The 23844-nt window shown below is 44.0% G+C and overlaps 1 protein-coding gene across 1 annotated transcript in view; it reads right to left on the bottom strand.

Moving 5' to 3' along the window:
- Positions 1–23844, bottom strand: part of SNX25 (sorting nexin 25) — an 830371-nt gene that overhangs the window by 177801 nt on the left and 628726 nt on the right. Inside the window, exon 10 of the mRNA XM_069199645.1 lies at positions 17174–17338. Within this exon, the coding sequence (XP_069055746.1) occupies positions 17174–17338 (165 nt within the window). The remainder of the gene's footprint in view (positions 1–17173; positions 17339–23844) is intronic.

The following is a 23844-nucleotide window of genomic DNA, read 5'->3' as shown; positions in this document are numbered from 1 at the left end:
TGTTTGAAGTCCCAGCAACCAAATTTAGAGGGAGAGAGCACAGTCACTGGGTTCCTGGTTAGCAGGATCCCAGTGAACAGTCAAAACATACTGACATCAAGCAAAAAGTGGGGGTAACTATGCCTAAAAGTGGGTAGTTTCCTACATGGACAATGCCAAAATTTTAGTGTGCTTAGCAGCAGCCTATTGCTTATTGTTGTTTGGCTTTGTTTTTACTCTTATTTGCTTGCTTCTTATTGGATAGCTTGTCGTCTTCTTTTTGTTTGTCTCTCCCCTGAAGCATAGCCTCTTTACCATATTATTGATTGGCTGCCTTGCATCCTTCTACTGCACACAAGAGTGCATGTGTTTTCTTGCTTGCTACCAACCCTCAAGCACCCACCCTGCGATCTGTCTTACTTCCCCACCCTGCCAGCTTGTCAGTAAAAGCACAACAATACGTTTTGCCAGGGTGTGGCTAAAGAGAAGACTTTAAGGGCTGTTTTTGTTTTATCTAATGCATTTCACATACTGCAGAAAACCTCATGCCTTGGCATACAAAAAGCGTATATAGGGGCCTGCTGCTGCACTCCTTCAGCTGGTATCAGAGGAAGATGTAATTAATGTTGACTGAAAAGGAGATGTCTCTTTTGGAGGACCATAAAGCTGCTCCTTGGACTACTGCAAAAGAACAAACGGCTGCAGCACCTTTAATTTCTGAGCACTGTGGAAAGTAAACTAGGCATTGGCAAGCATATTTCTTCAAACAAACTAATACTTGTTAAATTTTGTTCAGAGTTTCCAGATTATAAAGTGTCTGAATAATAAATCACCCTATTTATGTAACGTTTCGAGATCCCTTAAGATTTGAGTTTGCTTTTCTTCCAGTATTTAAAAAAAAAAAAAATTCTATTACTCTACTACTTTTTTTAACATCGTACTTTACAAACGAGCATTGGCAAGACCAATAGTTTGGCACTTTCATTATAAAGGCAAGACTTACTGGCTTTGCCAATGCTTGTTTTACAGTTGTTACAAACCAGATGGAATACTGCCGTTTGTTGAGTGGGGAGGGATGAGCAGTCAATTAAAAAGTAGCTGTCTGAGATGGAGCGGTGGCTAGAGGTATAAGTTATAAATATGAAAAAACAAGAACTGATTAAAAGTTGTGTGGACTGGAGATCAATGTGGACGCCCTTCTGTTTACTATACTCGAGATCAGCGTGATGATACTACAGACAGCGAATATCTGAACGCTTGTTAAATCGTTACTTTTGTGTTGTTTTTTATTATTATGTTTTATTATGGGAATATATGTCTTTGTGGCCATACCTAATCGTAGTTGTACCACATGACTGATGGCCGCCTCATGAGATGCGTCACTCAAGCTGGGAAACGGCAGTCTGCGATCCCTGTGCTGCTCAACACTGTTATTCATTTGTGTCTATTAACTTATGGTAAATTTTACAGAAGTCTCAGTAAAGAACGTTAAAATATAAAGCCAGGGTATCTTCGAGACAAAAGCACTGAGTAACGTACACTATGAGAATGTACACAGGACAACTGTCTGTGTCGTGGCTGAAGTATGTCGTGCCTGACTTCAAAATCGGTGCGTTTGTTGTAAATAGGCAGTATGGGACTGAGATACAAATAATTTTGAGGGTTTTGTGGTAAATTATTTTAGTAACGTAAGACAAACATAAAACAACAAGCCTCCACTCCCCTGCATTAGGAAACAGCAATATACCCACCCTACAAAAAAGGCCAAACTCAATAGGTAATGCACGAGATGGACATTTAATCACGTCCATGTCTAGCGATGACATTTGCTTGGAAATATGTAATACTGTCCCTCCTTATTTCGGTTAGATTTGGGGTTTGGGGAGGGAGGTGTTCACCAACAGCCACTTCGAGTGAAAATACAATTTTACCTCTGAAAACAATCACATCATAACAGAGTGGCACCCGTAAGTTAACAAAGATCCATTATTCAAAGGGCATTCCAAGGTGGCAAGACTGCTCAGCGAACAGATACAAATAAGAGGGCAGGACTCCGAGTCACTTACTGAGCCTTTCTCCATTTTCATTTTCTTCGTAAATGGTCGAACTACAACAGAAACGGTGAAGGTATTTGCGTTGCCACTAAAATCGGGCTGCATATCAAATCATAGCATCACATTTAAGTAAGAATAAGCCCTTCCTCGGAGACAGCATCACATGTCTCTTCAACTGCTAGCTCCTATTCAGGTCTGGAAACAAAATCATTTTCCTCTTCCTGTAGATGACCGCTTTCTTCCTCAATGAAGCTTTGATAACCACAGCCCTTTTGGCTGCACTCCCCACTCCATCAAAAAAGTCCCTTCTCTCTTCAGGCACAACTGATGTCCTTAAACCCGTAATCTTCTCACCTTCTCAAGTTCCACAGGGGAGCAAGATCTCACACAGACATCAGAAACTGCGGAAAGATCCCCCACAAGATCTTCTCCTTTTTCAGAGTGGGGAAAGCTCAGAAAATGCAGTGAAGTTGCTAGATTTTAATTTATTCACCTTCATCTCAAGCTATATCACTCATGAGAGATCACCGTTCTGGAATTCACCAAAAATTGCTCCAGTTCCTTGTCTAACTCAGCCACTTTAAACGCCATATCCCAGGGTACCATACTCATACTGTACTCAGCCGTGTAGACTTTAACAGATGGAGACTACCTTAAATTTGAGGCTGCAAAAACGTTCTGGTGGCAGCATGGATTCTGCGTGGGCATTCCCAGCCCTCCCTCATCCTCATCCTCTTTATGTACCAGATAATCAGGGTCTTTGGCTCCCCTCACACGGTCTCCCGGTGAGGGGTCAATATCACACAGTGACATCAAACACGAGCTGAAAACCACTGTACACAGTGGTTTTCAGCTCATTTTCAGAGGTTTTTAACTGCCGATGTCCATTAATGGGTGTGAAAACACCCAAGGACATGAAAGGTAGCCTCAGCATGCTTTTGTTTTTTATTTTGAGGGGGGGGGGGATTTGGGGTTGGGGGCAAAAGGGCCGCTTAGGTGCTTTCGGCACAAGACCATGGCCCGCCCCCTACTCACATTGTGAGGATTTTGGTGAAGTTGGCAGGTCTGTGTGTCTCACCCACTTCGTCTAATCTCATGGTGGTACTGTACTGTTCTGCCTCACATAGCACATCAAGAGGTTATAATTCCATGAAGTTCACCCAGTGGCCTCCTAGTGGCATTACTCTTCAGTGCTTTCCTGTGTCACTCACACCTGAACCATAGTGAGCACTCGCAAACTCTTGTATGGCTGAGATGCTCATTGTTTAGCCTCTTTTTCAAAGTAACATCATGATAAAGGTCACCTCTGGCACCAAATGGAAGGTTGGAAGGGCCCTCTCTCTCATCAGCCACTTTTTGTAATCCTCAATGCAAAGGAGAGGGCAGGTGCTCCAGCATATTTTCTCGAATTTGGGTATGCACTGTGATACCTAACTGAAGTCCACATTGGGAGAACCACTTCCTGTCTCAAAATTGTAAAGCCAAGAAGTTGAGCGCTCATGGACGCCTGCACCAGGCAAACAGAAAAGGTTTTCAAGAGTTTTCAATAAACCCACAAACAATTCTATTACAGGACCAGACGTGAGGATTATGTATTTGGCGTTCTTTACTGTGTATCTCAGCAGCTATAAAACATCAATACATTCAAACTATATATTAAGCCTGAACAACTAAAATTACACCATGTCTTAGCTTATAACCAATCAATGTTGGCCAGTGTCAGGTGAAGCGTCCAATGTGTCACTAATTTCTGTTTTGGCATTTTTCCTTCCAGCTCCATTCTGGTACCAACACACCTACCCAGTCAGTAGTGTCCAGGCCTCACCAGATCATGTAATTCACTGTGTCTTGGACGTCCTTGATTTATTTATTGGTTGTTGGTACAACAGTCACCAAGGACTGCGAGCAAGATATTTCATCACCATGTCCCACAACGGGTGCTAGTAACAGCCCAGAAGCAACTCGAATTTATAGACCTGTTGGCAGAGGAGAACATTCATTTCCCGAATGCCTCCATTCACTTTGACTGCCTGTTAGGGTGGTCGAACACATTTGGATTCAGTTGTCTGGTGGAAGCCTAAACCACAAGGCTCTCTCGTATTGGGTGCTGCAGGGGGAAGGGTGGGTCTCACAGAGCCGACCTGTGTTGTTGTGCTATTTGTCTGCTGACAGGAGGACAAGAACCTAGCTTCACCCAGGAGCCCAAAACTGTGACTGTGAGGGCTTCATCAAATAGAAGGAGAGGTTCCAAAGAGGTCTGCCCTGGCTGCAGAATCTCAGTAAGCACATTTGTTTTTACCACCACTGAAGAAGCTGTATGTCAATAATGCCTTCTGGTCTTCAGAACACAATAGCAAATGAGGCAGATTTACTGTAGAAGGGCCAGTTGGAGAATTGCGGGCAGTGTCTGGTGAAGTATAATGGCTGCTGCCTCTTGAGGGTTCAGAAAAATATTTTCTTCATCATCTATTTGGGAGGTATCATCGCCATCATCATCTTTATGTGGCTCAAGGTCTGAAAACCTGTGAGGCAGCGAAAGCGTATCAGAGCCAGAACTGGATTGCATAAGAGGTCGAGGCGGTTGGCCGTGGCATCACTGCTGGTGCGGTTTTTAGTACGGTATGAGGAGTCAGAGCAGACCCAAGAGCCGAGTCAAGAGGCACAGTCTCTGTCGAGGACAGATCTGCCAGCGGTAACCCGACTGAAAGCCTTCTTGGATCTGTGGGGTAAAGAAGGCGCCAGAGGGTACCAAAAGTCTGCAACATATCCTCCTTGAAGGCCTTAATCTGCTGCAGCATTGTGGATGGACCTGGGAACTAAGGCTGGATCAGGATTAGCAAGGGGATCAGTTGCATGGTGGGCGACTGTGACTGAGATCTGGAAGTACCCCAATGTCCCTGCAACTTCTCTTGAAAAGGGTGGCAGAAAGAAAGGGGGGCACGTATGGACTCCTTGTGTTTGTTCTTTTTGGACTTACCTGGGGAACTAGTGTGGGATAATGACCACTCTTGGGAATGGCCCCTGGACCAAGAATACATCCGCCTCTTCGACCGGGACCAGGCCTTCTGAGCCTTCCTGCAGTGCTTGGTGAAGTAGACTTTGACCTCTTGGTGCCAGATGGCCCTCAGATTCATCCTAAGGTATTTCTCGTACAACTGTTGTCATGCACGCAGGCTTCATGAGGGTCTGTCACTATCATCAGTTTGTGGCAATCTTTGCTGGGCTTGAAACGTTGTTTTACTGGGAGGAATGTTCCTTCCACATGAGAATGTTTTTTAAAAAGTTTTCCATAAAGTGACAAAAAGTGAGGAAGCGCGTTATTGATCTGGGTCGAAAGGAGCAGTAAGAAAGGAACTGACGTTGAGTAGTGGTTATATTGTGGCCCTAATGTCTCTTCTGGGGTGGGATGAACCTGATGCCGAGCCGCATGATGCCACCTACTAGCGTGTGAAAGAACTGCTGAAAATTGTTCCCAGATTCAGTCTGGTGCCTTGGGGTTTTCACACGGTGAGAAATCTGAAGTTAGAAGTATCCATCAGACCAAGACCTCGCAAACTAAGGTTCCTATAAAATTACTTGATCTGGAAATGGAAGGGCATCCCTAATTTTATTCTAATACACTTTTCAATCAATCCTTACGATTCCTACATGATTTTTCCTGTGGAGATACCAGAAAAAATTTGCAAGAGATAAATATCGGAATTCAGTGTTACCACAGAACATCTAATTTGCTATGCCATCCACAGCATCTGTTACTGGCAGTAGCAAAAAGTAAGGGCCACTGATAATGAGGGCCACAGGATATTTAAGGCCCATATAATGTCACTTTGGGACAACGATATGAGTTGTGCTATAGGTAGAAAAGGGTGCTACATGTACTCGTAACTGAGATTGTTGCACATGCAGCTGTGTCTTTCTGCTGTGTGGGCACTGTGAAGATTTTCTAAATCCACATTGCACTTTTTTTGCACCATTCTTTCTCTCAACATTCTCCTTCTACTTATTTCTTTGTGTTCCAGCAATGTCCCTGCCATTTCTATAGGTCACTCAGAGCTCAAGCGTCCACCCTGGCCTCTGATGCCACTTCCTGAAACTTTACCTACTCTATCACTGATTTTTACACATTCCAAACCAAACTTAACTATTAAATCACTTGATTCATGACACTTAGAACAAGTAAACGTGCTCTACTAGCCTTTGTTCAGTTTCTTACTATTTCTGTTACCATCAGCTACAGTTCCTGAGGCAAGGATGAGGCTGCTTTTCACCCTCTCCTCAAGAAGCCTAATGCAGATCCCTCTGCTCTTGTAATTACCATCTATTTCTTTGCTCCATCTTGCACCAAGATTGAAGGATTCCCCTTTTGTAGGCATCTCACATTTCTTAGAAATGAGGCCTCTGTTAGATTCTTCACATGCCAGATTTTATTCTGGTCAAAAACTTAAGTTCATCCTAGTCAGAGCACTGGATGAACCAGGAATGACACTTCAGAGGTGGCCATTTTGCTCTTACCCTACTGGATCTCTCTGCAGCTTTTTACACTGTCTCTGATCTAAACATGCTGCTTTGCCTCATAGTTGTTAGGTGCTGGGCAGTACTCTGACTTGACCTAGCTCTGTTAGGTCGATCTCGGGCCACTTCTATACCACCCTTCCTTTCTACACTGGAACAGAAGTGACTCGAGAGCGACCTAAAAGTGGCCCCTCAGCAATGGAGATCCTTTTGGTTTATCAGTCATGCTTCTCTAGTACAATCCTTCAACTTATCGTTTCTTCCGACATATACCATACACAGTTCTTTGTACAGCTACACTCAGATGTCTCCATCAGCTAAACACACATTCATGACTGCCCCACTGCCATAATTAAATGGATGAGTTTCACCTCCCTCCAGCTCAACAACTTTAGTTTGCGTACTGGGTGGCTTCATCTTGGTTCTGTCCAACACTTACTGTTTCTAAGGGATGACCACATACTCCAGTACCTTCTGTCAGAAACCTGTTGCTTTCAACTCTTCCCCTTTCTTTCAAACTTCTTATCTGCACATCAGCCTTGACATGCTTCCTGTGCCTACAAACAGCCAAGGACAATTTTGCCCCTGCTTACTAATAGCTCTCACAAAAACAAGACCCATGCAATTTTACTTTTCGCTATAATTATGGTAATTACAGCTGCCTGAATCATATGAAATACATCTGAGTTGAGCTCAAGCCTATAAAAAGCTCAACCGCCTGATTCTTCCCATGTCTTCCCCGCAGGAATCCTGCCATCAGTCACCTTTACAAACTCCACTGGATGATAGCTAGAAGAAGAAAATGTTACCTACCGTGTAGGAACCTGTTTGACATATAGCTATGTACTTGCACATGCTCTGCAAACTCCTGTCATCTAGTGTTGGGGGTAGATGTGTGCAACTTGTTTTCTTCAAAGAAGTCTTTAGAGTCAGATGTATACTGCCTCCTATTGCTGGTAATGCACATAGAGATCAGCTCCATTGCCTTTTTCCAGCACAATGGGCAAGGATGATATGGAGCAACAAGAAACAGAAAAAATGAGTCATGCAAAGAGTTAGAAAGAGAAAGCATCTGCAATAATCGGAGGCTTCCAAGGAGGAGGGTGAATCTGCAGCTCTAAATGCCACGAACAGACGCTTACAGGGTAGATAATCTTTTCCATGTGTGCTATGTGTAGCTGTAAATATACAAGCTCGGCATAGGCTGTAAAGCAGTTGTTCCCGGAGCGGTGGTTAGCTAGAGGGTGTTGCATAGGCCAGGAAAAGTGTATGTAGGGCAGCCTAGCCAAAGTTAATGCCAATAGTAATACGTGGGGTGGACCAAGTAACTGCCGTACAAATGTCAGCTATAGAGATGTTACCTAGGAAAGCGAAGCATGCCCCTTTTTTAACAGGTGAAGTGGGGTGAATGTGGCAGGCAACTGTCTCCTGGTTTAGTGTACCAAGCTTGAATGCATTTCACTAAACACTGGGCTATGCCCGCTTTGGAGATAGCATGCCCCTTGTGTGGTGTTGTAAATGAGACAAACTGTTGTTGAGTTCTGCGAAAGGGTTTTGTTCTGCTCTTGATTTACAGGGTGTAAGGGCCTTTTTTGTCACAGAGGCAGTGCGGGGGAAGAACATTGGGAGTTCAATGGTTTGATTTAGGAAGAAAAAACAATACCACCTTAAACAGAAATATTGAATTTGTCCTAAGAGTGACCCAATCATTGTGGACCTAAAAGAAATGTTCCTGGAGGGTAAAGACATGAAGCTCACTTACGTGCCTGATGGAGGTTATGGCTACTAGGAAAGCTACCAAGAGAGAACCTGGAAAGGGCACGAATGGAGGGGTTCAAAAGGAAGGCCTCATGAGTCATGTGAGAACAATCTTAAGGTTCCAGACATGGCAGGGGGTTTCCTGGGAGGGATGACCTGTTTAACTCTTACCACGAAGGCCTTAGTGACCGGGACCCTAAACAGTCAAGTGTGTCACCCATTTTGATGTTAGGCAGCAACCACTGCTAAATGCAGTCAGATAGATGTATAGGTGAGACCTGATGTCTGTAAATGAAGCAAGTAGCAGATTACGTTTTGGACAGTCGGGTTGAGAAGGTCGATCTCTTTGTGGACATAGTATTGGACACATTTCTACTTTTTGGTTGCTCAGCAGGCCTACATGGTGGGTCTAAGGGCCTCCTTGAGGATGGACAGACTCAGGAGGGAGACTAAACTAGCTAAATTCCAGGACTTCAGGAGCCAAATTGCGAGAATGAGCTGTCTGGTGTCCAGATGCCTGACTGTGGCCTTGTTCTGCGTCATAAGATCTGGCCAGTTGGGCAGCTTCTTGTGGTACACTAGGGACAGGTCGAGCACAGGGCCTACGTGGGAACCACAGGGATTAGAATGAGGGATGTTTGCTGAATCCTGCCAACCACAAATGGAAGGAGTGGGAGAGGCAGAAAAGCGTAGGCAAATATCCGTGATCAGTTCATCTATAGTGGATTGCCCATGGACTGTAGGAACCTGGAGTGGGAGCTTGGACATTTGGCTTTTTTGGCGATGGCGAACAGGTCTGCACTGGGAAACTCCAGACGATGGAAGTGGGGAGTAGGACTTGCGGGAGGAGTTTCCACACTTGGATTTGTTGCCACATCCTGCTGATCAGGTCTGCAAAGTCGTTGTCCACTTCCGGTGAGTACTCCATTAGTAGATGAACTTTGTGATGAATTGCCCACCGTCAAATGCCCTGAGCTATTGCTGATAGCTTTGGTGAGTGTATCTTGCCCTGTTGCTGGAGGTAATACATGGCGGCCATGTTGTCTGTGTGGATGAGGACCAACTTCTGTCACAGAGGCAGAGTATGGGGAGAACATCGGGAGTTCAATGGCTAAAGAAAGCTTTGAATGCTAACTGGATGGCCAGTAGCTCCAGGCAGTTGATATGAAAGATCAGTTGATGGGGTTTCCACATGCCCTGAACAGTTAAGTGCTTTAAATGTGGCCCCCACCTGGTGAGGGAAGCATCCATTGTGATGGTCACCTGCAGTACCTCGTCGAGAAAGGGCCAGACTTGCAACAAATTGTTGTTATTCCACCACTGCAGAGAGCAAAAGGTGCTGGCCCAAATAAACACCAGATTCCCCACCCCACTCCGCCCCCCTCCAGTGACCCTCCACTTGTGACCACAGTGCAGCTAGGCACTCCTGCAACAGGCACATATGTCACCTGGCGTGGGGAACTATGACAATACAGAAGGCCATCATGTCAAGGAGGCGCATGACTGCCCTTACCGTTATGTGGCGAAAAAAGGGCAGGCATGACTGGTAAGTTAGGACCCCTGTTTGTCTGGCATAAGATTTTATAGAGACTGAGTTGAGAACTGCCCCTAAGAAGGGCTGGATCTGGAAGGGCTGAAGGTGGAGCTTTACCTTTTTTTTTTTTAATACAAACACTTTATTTAGAATTCGGCAAAGTAGTACAGAACACTTCAGTAAGAAGTCCAGAGTTGCACGTACATCAGCAATCCTTGGAACAAATGCAGAGTGCATATACAGATGATGTAGCAGGCATCAGCAGGTTTAATACATGGCAATGCAATTCCCTTCATACATAACCTCCAGCGTGACAATGCACATCCCCATTCAAATAAGCAGTTAATCAAGGCTAGAGAAAATTATGTCAACTGTAACTTAAAAACCTCAATGATACAGTCTTTAACAATTGTCCATGGTAGCAAAGTAAGTCTGGACAGCCCCCAAAAGTTGGGTGGCCTTGCAGATCAAGGCAATGCGGAAGCATAAGTTTCCAACCACTATTTAGGATCCCTCACCCTCCACACACACACCATGGCAACTCTACGCTGATCCAGAAGCAACGCAGTGGCAGTGAGTTTGCAAAATCCCTTTGGAATGTTTTGTACATAACCCAGGAGAACTACATCAGGGGTGAGCTGAAAAGTAGTCAGTCATTGCTGCCATAACCTGCTGCCAAAAGTGGTTATTGTCGGGAAAGTTTAGGCATGGTGAAGGGAATCCGCCCCCAAAGCCCTGCAAAGTTTACAGTAGTGTCATCAATATGACTGAACATAGCCAGCAATATAGCTTGTATAAAAATGTATAATGAATCAATCGAAATTTGCTATTAGGAGAGATATCTTAAGTTTGTTGACAGCAGTAATGCCACACCTGGTCAGTGATATCTAGGGCTAGATCCTCTGCCTATTGTGCTGTGCCTGGGAAGAGGCACCCCCCGCCAACCTGGTCCTTAACCGCAGTGTATGATCTGGTAATGAGCAGGTGAGGGTAAGGATGGGAAATCAGGATAGACAGCATAGGCCACTCTTGTGGTTCCTGGGGATACGTGGCAAAGAGTTGGTGGGCTTCATGTGAGACCTTATTACATGTGATGATATCTATTAAGGTATTTACTGCTCCTCCCTAATATTCCTAATAGGTTTTGAACTTATGGTCTTAAAATAGGTCTCCCAGTGTAATGATATGGTCTCTGTGAACAGAGGTCCACAGTGTAGAGCTATGGTCTAGCCGGAGCAGTCGATAATGTGCAATGGGTATGTGGTGTGAACAGGGCACTGGGACACGGCACAGTGATGCCAGCCTTATAAACGCACAAGCACTACATCTTAACATGTGTATTCCATGTATAGGTTTTGCAATCTGGGAGTATGGTGCAGCTTCTATCGGAAGTGGATGTATTTGCCGTTTTTCGAGGGCAACGTGAGTGGAATGTCTAATGTTATGTATCCAATGCTGTAAGAAATATACCTGTAATACAAGATAGTACACTTCAAAATGAGGTGCTGCAAGCCCCCCCGCCACAAAGGAGTCATAATCTATGCCAGCCGATTCTAGGTTGTTTGCCTGCCCACACTAGTTTAATCATGAGTGAGTTCAGCTGGTTAAAGAATGCTTTGTTCAATGGGATAGGAATATTCTGGAACATATACAGAAGTTTCCGTAGTAACACTATCTTGATTAAGGCAATCCTACCTACCAATGACAGCAGAAGGGTGATTCATCGATCCACTTTCCCACCAAATACATCCAAGTATTTTCCATAATTCTCCAGAATGGTGATACAGTGTGGTACTGCATACCAAGGTATTGAACAGGACCCATTTGCCCCTGCAGCGGGTAGGGGATGACAGGTTGGGACGTGGCCCCAGTAAAAGGTACCATAATAGACTTGGACCAGTTTATCTGCAGTCCCGACAGCTGCTTACATTGCACAACTTTATTAATAATGGGTCGTAAGTTATCTTTAGGGTCATGGACCACTAAAAGGGCATTGTCAGCATGCATTGATAGCAGAGTATAATGAAAGCCCATGTTGACCCAACGCTGACAGTGGTGCTCTCCGAGTACACAAGCCGGAGGCTCTACTGTAAGAGCAAATAGAATGGGAGACAGGGGACAACCCTGTTGTGTGCCTCTGCTGATCGGAAATGTGGGGGATATCCCACCATTAATCCGTACTCAGGCCAGAGGATCTGAGTAGATGAGCAAGTATTTTAGCAATTATCCTACTGTCCACACTGATAAGGGAAAGGGGCCACATCTATCTTGTTTTAGGAGAGTTATTACTATGGCATCCCTCACAGTGAGCGGGAGCAGCCCATTTCTGTTAGCCTCTTCGTACACCCCCAGGAGCACAAGCGCCAACTCCTCTACGTATTCCTTATAAAATTCAGCTGGGAAGCCATCACTGCCTGGGGGTGCTGCTGTTGCACAAGTGTTTAACTACCTACTTAATCTCTTCGACAGTTATGGACTGATTTATAGTATTTCGCCCTTCCGCAATCACAAATGCCAGGGCCACTCTGTCTAGATATTTGTAAATATATCAGAGGGCTCCATCGCTATCTTTGAGGCATATAGGTCCTTATAAATATTAGCAAACACTTCCATGATGCCGGTGGGATCATATACAAGATTCTCCTCCACTGTGTATATACAGGGGATTTGGTTTAAGTAGAGCCGCTAGTGTGTGACCTGATCTGCCCCCTCTCCATATCTCAGGGCTCAACTATATTTGCTTACAAACTTGAATTCCAAGAGGAAGCCGACAGAGAATTGAAGTAACTTAGACCGCATAAGACCTAGGATTGACCTATCCCGCGTGGTATCATACCGGTGGTCTACATGTTGTAGATCCTTCTCTAGAATAAAGAATCATGCCCTCATCGCTTTTAATATCCCATTGTTCTTGGCTATATATTCCCCACGAATTGCAGCCTTAAGGGCCTCCTATAGAGTAGCAACTGAGGGGAACTTTATCTTGTTGACGGTAAACCCTAAATTGCACAAAAGATCTATGGTGGCCTGAGTATGAGCCAGGCATTGTTGTTTTTTTGTGTTCTTGATCAATTAGTCATCCAAGTAAGGGAACACAGGAATGCCAGTCCTCCTGAGATGATCGGCTACCATGGCAAGACAACTTCTGAATAAACTGGGGGTCGTTGTGACACCAAAGGGCAGCACCTTAAACTGAAAATGGTGGCCACTTACCACAAACCGGAGGTGATGGCGATGTGCGGGGAAGATGGGGATCTGAAAGTAGGTGATCTTCAAGCTGAGTATTGTTATGATATGACTATTTGTGAAGCACACTATTTTCACATGAGGGTATCCAGGTGCTTCATTGGTGGATAGGCAGCTGTCCCTCAAGAGAGATTATTCTAAAAACCAGGTCTTCAGCTTCTTGCAGAACTCAAGAAGCGATGAGCACACTCTGATGTGATGTGGGAGGTCGATCCATGCTTTGGGGGAGATGGCACAAACCCTGGCTTTGTTTTTGTGTATGCAGAGTACACGTGCTAGTGAGAGCACAGTGGAGCAGAGGTGCCTAGAAGGCTGATGAAAATTAATGCATGGTTGAGGTAGGCGGGCCTATGTTGTGTTTTGCTCTGTATGTGTGTGTCTGAGGAGTTTGAACTGAGTGCGTTTGGGCATGGCAAGCCAGTCAAGTTCCTTGAGTGTGGGGTGATGTGGGTGTGGCAAAGTAGAATGAGGATGAGTCTTTAAGCAGCGTTTTGGATGGTTTGGAGCCTGTTCAGGAGCTGTCTGATGATTCCTGCATAGAGTGAATAGCTGATCTGCTGGTTGACAGGTTCTGCGTGACTGTCTTCCTATCATTCTCTGGTAGCGCTTGAAGATTTTCACAGCATACTCAGGATGTGGTAGCAGGTAAAGGTAACCAAATTCACCTGGGCTGCCATGTCAAGCTTGTCATCTAGGATGGATCCAAAATATGTGGCGTGGGGGGTTGGTGTGGAGCAGAGGTCTGCTGGCCACCAGGTGGTATCCAAAGCAGAGGTTTTCTTTCTGAAGATCACCAATTCAGTTCTATCTGAATTGAGGTTTGAGGCAGATGGATCTCATTCACGTGGCTACCTGGTCTTGCAGGTAATGAAGTTGGTTTATGTTGCGGGGGTCTTTTCCGTCAGGGAGAGTATCAGTGTCGCCTCAGCCAGAAAGTACGTTGATGCAATGAGATCCGATGAGGTCGGCCAGTGGGGTCATGTTGTGCTGAACAAAGTTGGACTGAGAGATGATCCTAGGAGGACTTGACAAATTAGGTTCTTGGCTTCCGACATGTAAGGTGGCATGCTGACTTTTTGTGTTCTATCAGTGAGGAAGGAGCAGATCCAATTGGAGGTGGGTCCCTGGCTGCCTATTTCATGTAGTCATCTGATTAGGGTGGAGTGGGAGACTGTGTTGAAGGCCACCGACAGGTCGAGCAGAATGGGGGGGGGGTGCTGCCCCTTATAGGTCTAGGATCATCCTGAGGGCATCTAAGGATGCGATAAGGGAACTCTTGGTACTGTGATTGGGTCTGAAACCTTATTGCATGGTGTCTAGGAGTTGGTGCGTGTACAGGTAGTGCACAAGTTGCTTGCTGATGGCTTTCTCCATGACCATGGCTGGGTAGGGTAACTGGAAGATCGGGCCAGTTTGCTACCTGGGTGGGGTCTGCCGAAGGTTTCTTTAGAAGTGCGTTGACCATAAGTTGTTCCCAGGCCTCCAGGAATGTGGCAGTGGTAATGAAGGCCTTCAGGATGCGGGGAGTACTTCACTGACTGGGGTGACGCCCTCATTATAGATATGGTGGTGGTTGGGGTCCGTCGGAGCCCCGAAATTAATGGTTACCATGATAATTACTTTTTTTTCCATGGTGATTGTTTCCCCATGTTGTCAGGGAATTTCCAAGCTTTTTAATGGTTAGGCTGGAGGGGAGGCGGCAAGTGTTTAGTTGGAGTTTGAAGATGTTGTAGATGATTTTGAATTAGTTGCTGAAAAAAATCTGATAAGTTATTGCATAGGTCTTGTGAGGGGGTGATTTTCTGTGAACAACTCAAAACTGGGCTGTTAATGAGCCTTTCTCTGGGGCTCTGCTATGCTTCACAGCTTAACAGTGAACATTACAGGCAATACAGGGTGAAATACAACCCGAGGTATCATCTGAGACAGAGAGGGTGGCATACTGACAGATGCAGGACCCCAGCACAAAACTTACTTAGTCAACCTCAGAACTCAATTTTGTGCCAATCAATAAATATTGTCCTTGAAGGGAAGATGCACTGCAACAAAGGGGACTGAGGGTGGAGGATGCAGGAGGCCACTTCCTGCAGTGTCTGACCAAGAAGGATTTCCACTCACTTTTCCCAGAGGTCTGCAGTGGTACAGAAAAGTCAGTGGAAGACGACTTTGCAGTGAGGAAGGAGGCCCCATGGTGTATTTGGAATATTTTTGATTTCCACTTCTAAATTTTCCCAAGTGAAGGAGGTTTAGATGGTCACTATGTGAAAGAATGACAAAGAGAAGCCCAGGAGAGAGAAAAGGGATATTTTTAAATACAAATTCTGCCAGCCTTGCTGAGGAAACTACAGTGGAGGGAACGACAGGACTGGTGTTGTCAGACAGGAAATCCTCCCTGATGGAAGGCAGTCTGCTTTCATGCAACTAAGCAAAGTTACCTTTGGTGGAGAGCAAGCCTGAAGATCTGCAGGTCCCACTGCTGACAGGCAAAGCTGTAGTAAATGAAGTGGTTTTCCGGATGGGGAGAGGTCATATCCAAACTGGTTATCCTGTGTAAGGATATGACTAACATGCATGCGTTTAAGAACTGAGCAGCGACAATCATGGTTTAACTAGAGTCCAAAGGGATAAACTGGAAGACCGTTGAAGGGCTTTCTGTCTGCAAATTCTGGGCTTCTTGGTAGTTTACTGGCACTAAAAAAAGCCTAAGGAAGAACTACAAGCTTTATGGACAGTGAGTGCTGGTTGGTATCAAGACCACATGGTCAGAGTACTGAGTCACAAGTCTTTCTATAGGCAGCCCATCAGATCTTCTAAATGGATATGGGACTCTCCTCGAGTTGAGGAATACATCAACAAGATCTGTAAGCTTCCATCCAAAAATGGGTAACTGAAGAGCTTTGTGAAGGTCAGAAAGGAGGCCTCAGTCTGGCACTAGGCTAAACTTAGGGTGACTTATGATGGGCAGGTTCATATGCTGGCTGACCCTTTAGTGGGTCAAGCCTCTTTAAATAGCATTCAAGACATTCAGGGTTTGAGCCCAGAAACCAATGTGGTCTAAATAAGGTGTGTGTTACAAATGTTGTTGTCTGTTAAAACTGTGGCTGATAGGTCTGAGTCAGCAGTCCTCTACACAACCCCCTATTACTTAATGCTCGTTCCCTCAAAGTTGAGTAGATGGTAGTGTTATACTTGGGCTTATGTCAGCTGATTACCTCCTATGCTTCTCCCTCTTCCCCACGTTGGTCCTAAATCACTGCTTTGTTTGAGGCTCATAAAGAGGTTTCCTTTTCTGGATTTACTCAATCTAGGAAAAGTTATTGAGTTTAACAACCATGGTCCAGAGAGTGAAGCATTTGTAACAGATTTCATCCTTTTTCAGCTTCAAAGCGACAAGACAAAGCCCTGGCACTGAATGCTGCACTTAAGAATAATCACTAACATAACAAGAAACAATATTGTAACAAATTGTGATTGATGTTACCTGATATGGTTAAGTAGACGATTTGAAACAGGTATACTTACGAGTGGGACCTTTCTGCCACGTTATGTGTGCATTTCTTTTTCGGTTGAATAAAATGTTTTAAAATACAAAATACTGCAAATCACAAACTACTTCAAGTTAATTTTCTCAGCAAATCAGTTGGGTCACCCCGCAGTACAGTGATACTTTCTGTAGTCATGCTGCACTTCATCCATTCAATTCCTGTCCTCTTCATCCAGACTTCCTCAAGTAAAGCTGTGACTCTGACACTTATTCTTGGATTCTGGGGTCCCTGCAAGTAGACTGATTTTGTCTGCCCTTTTTGTTGTGTATTAATTGGTGGGAAGCTAGGAAGTAGCAGCTAGGATAGGGGTAGAGAGGTGGGGCCCTATGCAGAAGTTTTGTAACCCATTATGTAATATCAAAAGCACAGGTAGAGATTATCTTCTGCAAATTAACTGAGAGATGTCTAATGATGTCTAATGAGAATATGGGTCAGATGGCAGCATATTCTGCTTGGCCTAAAGTCTAGTGGGCAGAGTATAATATAACACTGCCCCTACGGTCCCTAACCAGGCTCTTTAATTTACTACAAAAAAGCAAAATTACCTTTTTATCAGGCTTCGGAGCATTGACAACAGAGCAGAGGGCTTTTCTTTTATAATCAAGTTTTTCATTCAGTTGGTTCAGCTTATTTGCAGCGTAACTGGCCTGTTCGTTGATCCCACCACTAACCTCATCCAGAATTTCTACCCTTCTTTCACTTGTCTGGATCTACAAAGAAAAACAGAAAGCGAAAACATTATAATGCTCACTTTAATGTAAACTAAGCATGCTGGTATGTAACTGGAAATTCAGCAATTATCCAAAAATGCAAATCAGCAATAAAATGTATTGTATATAGATCCCAAACACTAGCAATAAACGTGCAAACAGATTACTGACATGCTGCTATCTAGGCCCCGGGGGACCAAATCTACTGGGCATTTGTCTAGTAACAAGTTCAGCTTCTTACCTCTGGACCCTAGGGGCTGAGTACAACTATGCAGCTCACTGACAAAACTTTATTTTGAGGCTTTGCCGCTCAGGAGGTTGTGAGGTCGAGCAATGAAGGCTGAATCGTGGGTGATGCAGGTTTAGGAATTCAAGATATGGATACCTGAATGACATGCAACAAATGGACTGTCCAACCAATGCTATATGTTTAAAACAACTAGGATGGAAAAATGTATGGTTACCAATGAAGCAATTTTATTTCCACCATGGCAAGGATCTTCTTGACATGTATCAACCCTGCTCTATTCGCCCATGCTGCCATAAAGCAAGGGAGTACCCGCACTGTTTGACATCGTTAAGCTTTACAATGTATGTTGGGTTTGTATGCCAACAGTAAAGTTCATGGAAAACACTCCAGATGGTGGAAGATGAGGACAGATTCCCCCTCCCCAGGACCATGCTGGTTGAAAAATGAGCTAGTAAAATGCCAATCCTTTGGAGATAAGAGAAACAGTTGTCATGACGGAGACGTGAAGAGAAGGGTGTTGCTCAAGTGGGAAATTTCTCTGACAATGTCTTTCAATCCAAGCTCTATGTTTAGAGTTTGCTATCTGTAGTTATAGCTCATGTCAGAATCGGATAAAAACAGTTGTGTCATCAATGATGTAATTTCAGATGTTGTGCTGATGTGATCAATATTGTGACAGGAATGTGTCATTAGTGACGTTTAAAATATTACAATCAAATTGCCATTTCTACCTAAATATAAGGTCACTTTAACATTTGTTTTTTTTCAGTGAATTTCAGAGGCTTATTTAATGCAAAGTAAGATATCATTACCATACCAAACTATAACACAACTTTTACCTTTGTTTTTATCAGTGAGTTTCTATTTTATTTATTTTTTAAATGTAAAGTAATATTCTAGTACCATATATGAATATGCCAACCTTCTGCCATACACAGCCCGTGGCCATGTGAAACAAGGGGTGTTGGTTGCACAGATTTCAGCTGTTTGGTTTCGCTGCAGGGATCAATGCCCATGCATGGCCAACAAACCACAGACACGTTTTAGTTACTAAGATAACGCTAGCTCACACCCTCATTATGCATTGATTATTTCACTTCATATTATTTCATTCATAACATGTTATAAGACATCATTGATAACATCACTGCAACATATGAAATTACATTATTGATGACAAGACTGCATGGTGGGGAGCGAGTTATAGTTACCTTAGGGCACGAGTTATAGTAACTAAAGATAACTATAACTAGTGAACTTCAGTTTTTTTATTTATTTGAAAACGTTATGCTGGCACTGAAATGTTCACCTTGCTATAAGATCACTAACCTTTTCAGTGAAAATATGGATTTTGAAACATAACTCAACACATAGTACAGGCAGAAGAAACCCCAGACCATAGCAATGCAACAGGGATATCCCGAGCAAACAATGGAAAAAAACGATTCTTGATGGTGGCAGAAAAGGACACATCCCTATCCCCCTCCGACTACTGCCAACATAAACACTACTGCTCTAGAACTAGGTTTGATCATGCAAACTTTTTTTTGCTTGTCACTAGAGCAAAATGTATGAGCTGTAAAAACTACGGAAATGAAATTCCATCACCTTAGATCAATATTCTCAAGTACTTTTTAATCTTCCGGCTAGAGGCCAGTCACATGAAACGTAATTACTGCAGAAAAGTAACCCATTTTGTCAAAATCCCTATTCTCATAAGTATTTTTTAACTGTCAAACTACAGATCTGTATCTTTAAAAGCAGCTAGCAACAATTAGGTTATGCCTTGTGTGCTTTAAATGCAATGAAACAAAACATCTATGATACTGTTCTATAGCTGATCCAATAATGCATTATTTCTTCCACTAGACAGTGAAAATGTTAAATTTAGGTGAGCTGCCATTGCTTTAGCAATAGTCAACAGAATAACGTCTTGGATTGAGATTCCTTTTCCAAGTCTAGTATTATTTTACCAATCAGGTATTTCCCACTGAATGTATATGCTTCTCTTCCAAAGACACACCTCCATCTTTCTTTCATCTTTCATCCTCGTTTGTCCATAGGCATGGCTTGTACACCAGGGGCATCCTTGGCATGTTGTTTTGGAGCCAATTGACCAAAATGAGTCCAAGTGTGCAAAGACTGTTCAACTTAAGGCTTGTTGATGATACACAACTCTACATGAATGTTCCTTTTGCTTCAGACATCCAACTCTTCCAACACTGCTAGCATATAATCCATACTTGGATGTCCAGCGCCTACCTGAAGTTCAACCCATTGAAGGCAGAATTCCTGTTATTTGTCAAGAATAATAAAAAAGATAGAGTACAAACTTGATTTAATAACATGAACCTTGAAGACTTTGAACCCCCAACTTTCACTGAATGCCAAGTCACATGGATTTATCATGACACCAACCTCATGAAGGAACACATTGCCAAAAAAACAAAGACGGTCTGGTTCCAGCTCTGTATTCTAAAAAATAAATAAAAATACTTCAGAAATCCAACGCTTCGGAACAGCTGTTCAAACCCTTGCACTCTTGCATCTGAATGGTGGTAATGCCCTACTCCATGGCCTCCCAGACTCCACATTGCTCCCCCCTTGCCGACATTCCACATGCTGCTGCACGTCTCATCCAAGGCCTGAAGGAATATGATCACATTGTCAGGAATCCCCACGGTGCCTCCTGCGTTATCTGTCAGCATCTCCAGGGATTAGGGTTAAATCATATCTCTGTTCTTGGGTAAACCTTCATGTTTCTAAGTAAACATAATATGCTGTGTTACACAATTGGTTTTATCAATGCGTGTTTGCTAATGTGAGCAGGTGTAGACATGTGCTTCTAATAGAGTGTGGTGTAGAAATGTGCTTCTAATTGGGTGTGGTGACTCATCCACAGGTGGAAACTCAACTGCTTTCCTGATTGGCTATAAATAGCAGAGTGAAGCATGCCTCCCTGCTTGGCTTTGTTTTGCTTCCTGATCTCAGCATCTGATTTGGCAGTCCAGCCCCTGCTGTCATCCTCGTATTCAGGACTTTTGAGGCAATTCTTTTCTTCTTTCCTGTACCAGCTGACACCAGGCATTCCTCAAGCACTCCGGAAAAGACTGCAGCTAAGTGACTAGTATTCTCCAGGGAGTTTGTTCTTTGAGCACCACGCTTTCCTAGAACAGCTGGTGTATTTCAGACCTCGTATTTTGGCAGAGTGCTTATCTTGAAGAGACAAATGCATTGCTGAACATTCTACATTATTATTGTAGTTACTTGCCTAAATGCGCTCCAGGAAATCTGCTTGAGCTTAAGTACTACAAAAAGTGACAGTGCAATTAAAAAAAAAGCATTTACGTGACTTTTCTTTCTCTTATAGCATAACTCTTGGATTTAAATTGTGTCATTCATGCCTGTGTTTCAGGTTTGAGGAATTTGCTTTGAAGGGTTTCTCACACACACAGTGAAACCAAACCAAACTGTGCCACCCTAACTGTTTAAACCCAGAGTGGACATTTGTATTTCTTGGATTGTTTTTGTTCCTTTTAGTTTAACCCTATGCATGCAGGAAAGTTATACGTGATATAATTAATGCCCTTGTTTGTCTTTCTTGTGCATGATAAGTACAACCACAGTTCTAATTGAAGTGTGCAACAGTGAATCTCTGTGAAGCCAGCCCCAGTGTTGCTGTACTTATTGTTATGGTACTCAGTTTGGGTTTTTGGTAATGCAGTGTTAGTAATTGTGCCAACAGTTATTATTATCCAAGAAAAGTGCTGGAACATCCCGGTGTTCTTTACCGCTCCTGTGCCCATATCAGAAAGAGAGATTCAGTTTCAAGGAAGTTGAGTGCACTAACTCTACTATCACTCTGTCAACAACGACCTGCCCCCCGAAGATACAGGGTGCCTGGCTGGACCAGCAAGACGTGGCAGTGTTTTGTCTTTTTCTCTTCCACTCCCCCTTTCCTTTTGATACACCTGCCGGGGTTTCTGTGTCCACCAGGAAGTGCCGAAAGGTGTTCCAGGAGGTCGGGGGCATATCATCGCCCCTGCAGACATCCTGCTTTTCAGGTGAGTGGCCACGTCTCGACACACATCACCCCATCCTGATGGCAGTCCATGGCTCCCTTTGTCGGCACACACCATCTTCAAAAGCAGCTGCTTCACTGACAAAGCTAGCACAAACAAAACCCCTGTTTAGCTTGCAGACAACCTCACCATCTCTGGTGGACGTTAGCACTCCTGCAGTCAGAATACTGCAAGCTACTAAATGTAAAAAAGAAAAAAAAAACAGGCCTTTTCCTTCATGCACCCAGGATCTGGAACAATATATCCATATTGTGAGAAATTGGGTTGTTGGTTGACTGGAGAGTGAGCCTGGGTCAAGCAACAGCCCGAGTCAAGCAACAGTGGATGAACCGCAAATAAATCACCAAACTGACCTATGCTTAACCCTTGGTAGCCTCGCACAAAAAGCAATCAGACTTAACTTAGAGGCACTATGTAAATAATTTATGCAGCACACAAACAGTAATAAAGTGAAAATATAACACACAAACGTACCAACTCAATTAGGGGAACTAGAGTACATTTTAATGAATTATATGACACCAAAACGACAAAAATCCAATTAGTAGAACTGGAGTTATGAATTTTTTTAATTTAAGGTTCAAAATAGCACATAAAAGATAAAAGCGTCAACCGCAGACATCTGGTCGTGCAAGATTGTGTCAACATTGAAAGTTAAGGCCGACCGCGATGGTTCGGATACAAGAAGCAGATTGGGCCCGGTCAGGGCTTACCTTCGCACTCAGAAAACATTTTGAGAGAAAAATGTCTGCGACAGTAGAAATTTAGTGCGTCAAGGCTGCAGAAGTGTTGGAGAAAGGAACTTTGGATTGCAGTGGAGAGAAACTGGGGTGACAATTTTCACCTTTAGACTTAGTCGCCAAAATAGCAGTCAAAAGTCTCCAGCGCGATGAAGCAGAGGGCAGCAGCTGGAGACAGTTCCACAAAGTTGGATACCCCTGTGGCGAAGAACCACTGAAATGGATTTGTTGCTGCGAAAAAGAAAGCAGCAGGAAAAGCTGCAAAGTCAATCCAACAGGCGATGCACCTCGGGCAGATAGGCCAGCAGGTTGGACCTGGTCTCCTCCCGACTCTGAGCACATTTTTGCCAAATTTTGTCAAATTCCTCAGTTTTGGAAAACGGCCTGACGTAGGCTCAGTCCAGGTTCAAGATGGTGGGAGCCGGTTATGTCCCTGTAACTCTGAACAGGATGCCAGCAAATTAGTACTTGGAGTCATTTCTGGAATTCCTGGGTGCAGATGTAGATGCAGGGCTCAACAGCAGGGCTGGCTTCTATAGGGTTCCAGGCAGGCTTCAAGTAGCAAAGCAGTCCTTCTAGGTACAGCAGCGGGCTGGCAGAGCGCAAGGCAGGTCACAGCAGCAGGCAGTCCTCTGAGAGGGTCCAGAACTAAAGTGTGGGTCTGAAGGTTCTATATTTAAACCCTGGTCCCCTGCTCCTAGAAAGGGGGAGAAGTTTCTGGAAAAGTTCTTTGAAGTTATTGGAGTTTCCTGACTCCCCTCCTCCGGCTCTCAAGCTGGCTGCAGTGACAATATATGGTTGTTAGGCCTATTGTGAGGAAGCAACACACAGCCTATTCAGGTGCAAGTGGGGTTGTGCTCAGCTGCGCCCCTCCCATCCTGCCAGTTGATGGCCCATTGAGGTGCAGCTAATCCCACTATTATTGTGTTACTGTCAGCTACACTCAGTCATGTGACCCAAGACAAGCAGCAGGTGCTAAGGGCAGCCAAATAACTTTCTAAAAGTGGCACTTTCAAAACTGTAATGAAAAATCCAACTTTACCATTAAAGATAATTTATCAGTACTATTCCATAGGTATCAAACATAATACATCTACTTCCTCTCAATTAGGAATTACAGCTTATTGAATGTAATAATGGATCCCCAATCTTATCCTATGGGAGTGGTAGGCCCAGCAGTAGTGAAACACGAACTAGGGAGTTTTTCACTAACAGGTCATGTAAAACTTAAAAGTACATGCCCTACCTTTCAATTACATAGCACCCTCCCAGACAGGCTACTTAGGGCCTACCTTAGAGGAAACATATATAATAAAGGGGAGTTTAAGGCTTAGCAATAGAGTTTAAATTCCAAGTTGAAATAGGAGTGTGACACTGCATTCAGGCTGCAATGGAAGAACTGGGACACATTTTAGAGTGCAGCTTAGGTGGGTG

This window comes from Pleurodeles waltl, chromosome 1_2, assembly GCF_031143425.1.
Source record: "Pleurodeles waltl isolate 20211129_DDA chromosome 1_2, aPleWal1.hap1.20221129, whole genome shotgun sequence".
NCBI classification, from domain to species: Eukaryota; Metazoa; Chordata; class Amphibia; order Caudata; family Salamandridae; genus Pleurodeles; species Pleurodeles waltl.
The sequence above is the reverse complement of the archived record's forward strand: the minus strand, read 5'-3'. Positions and strand labels throughout refer to the sequence as shown.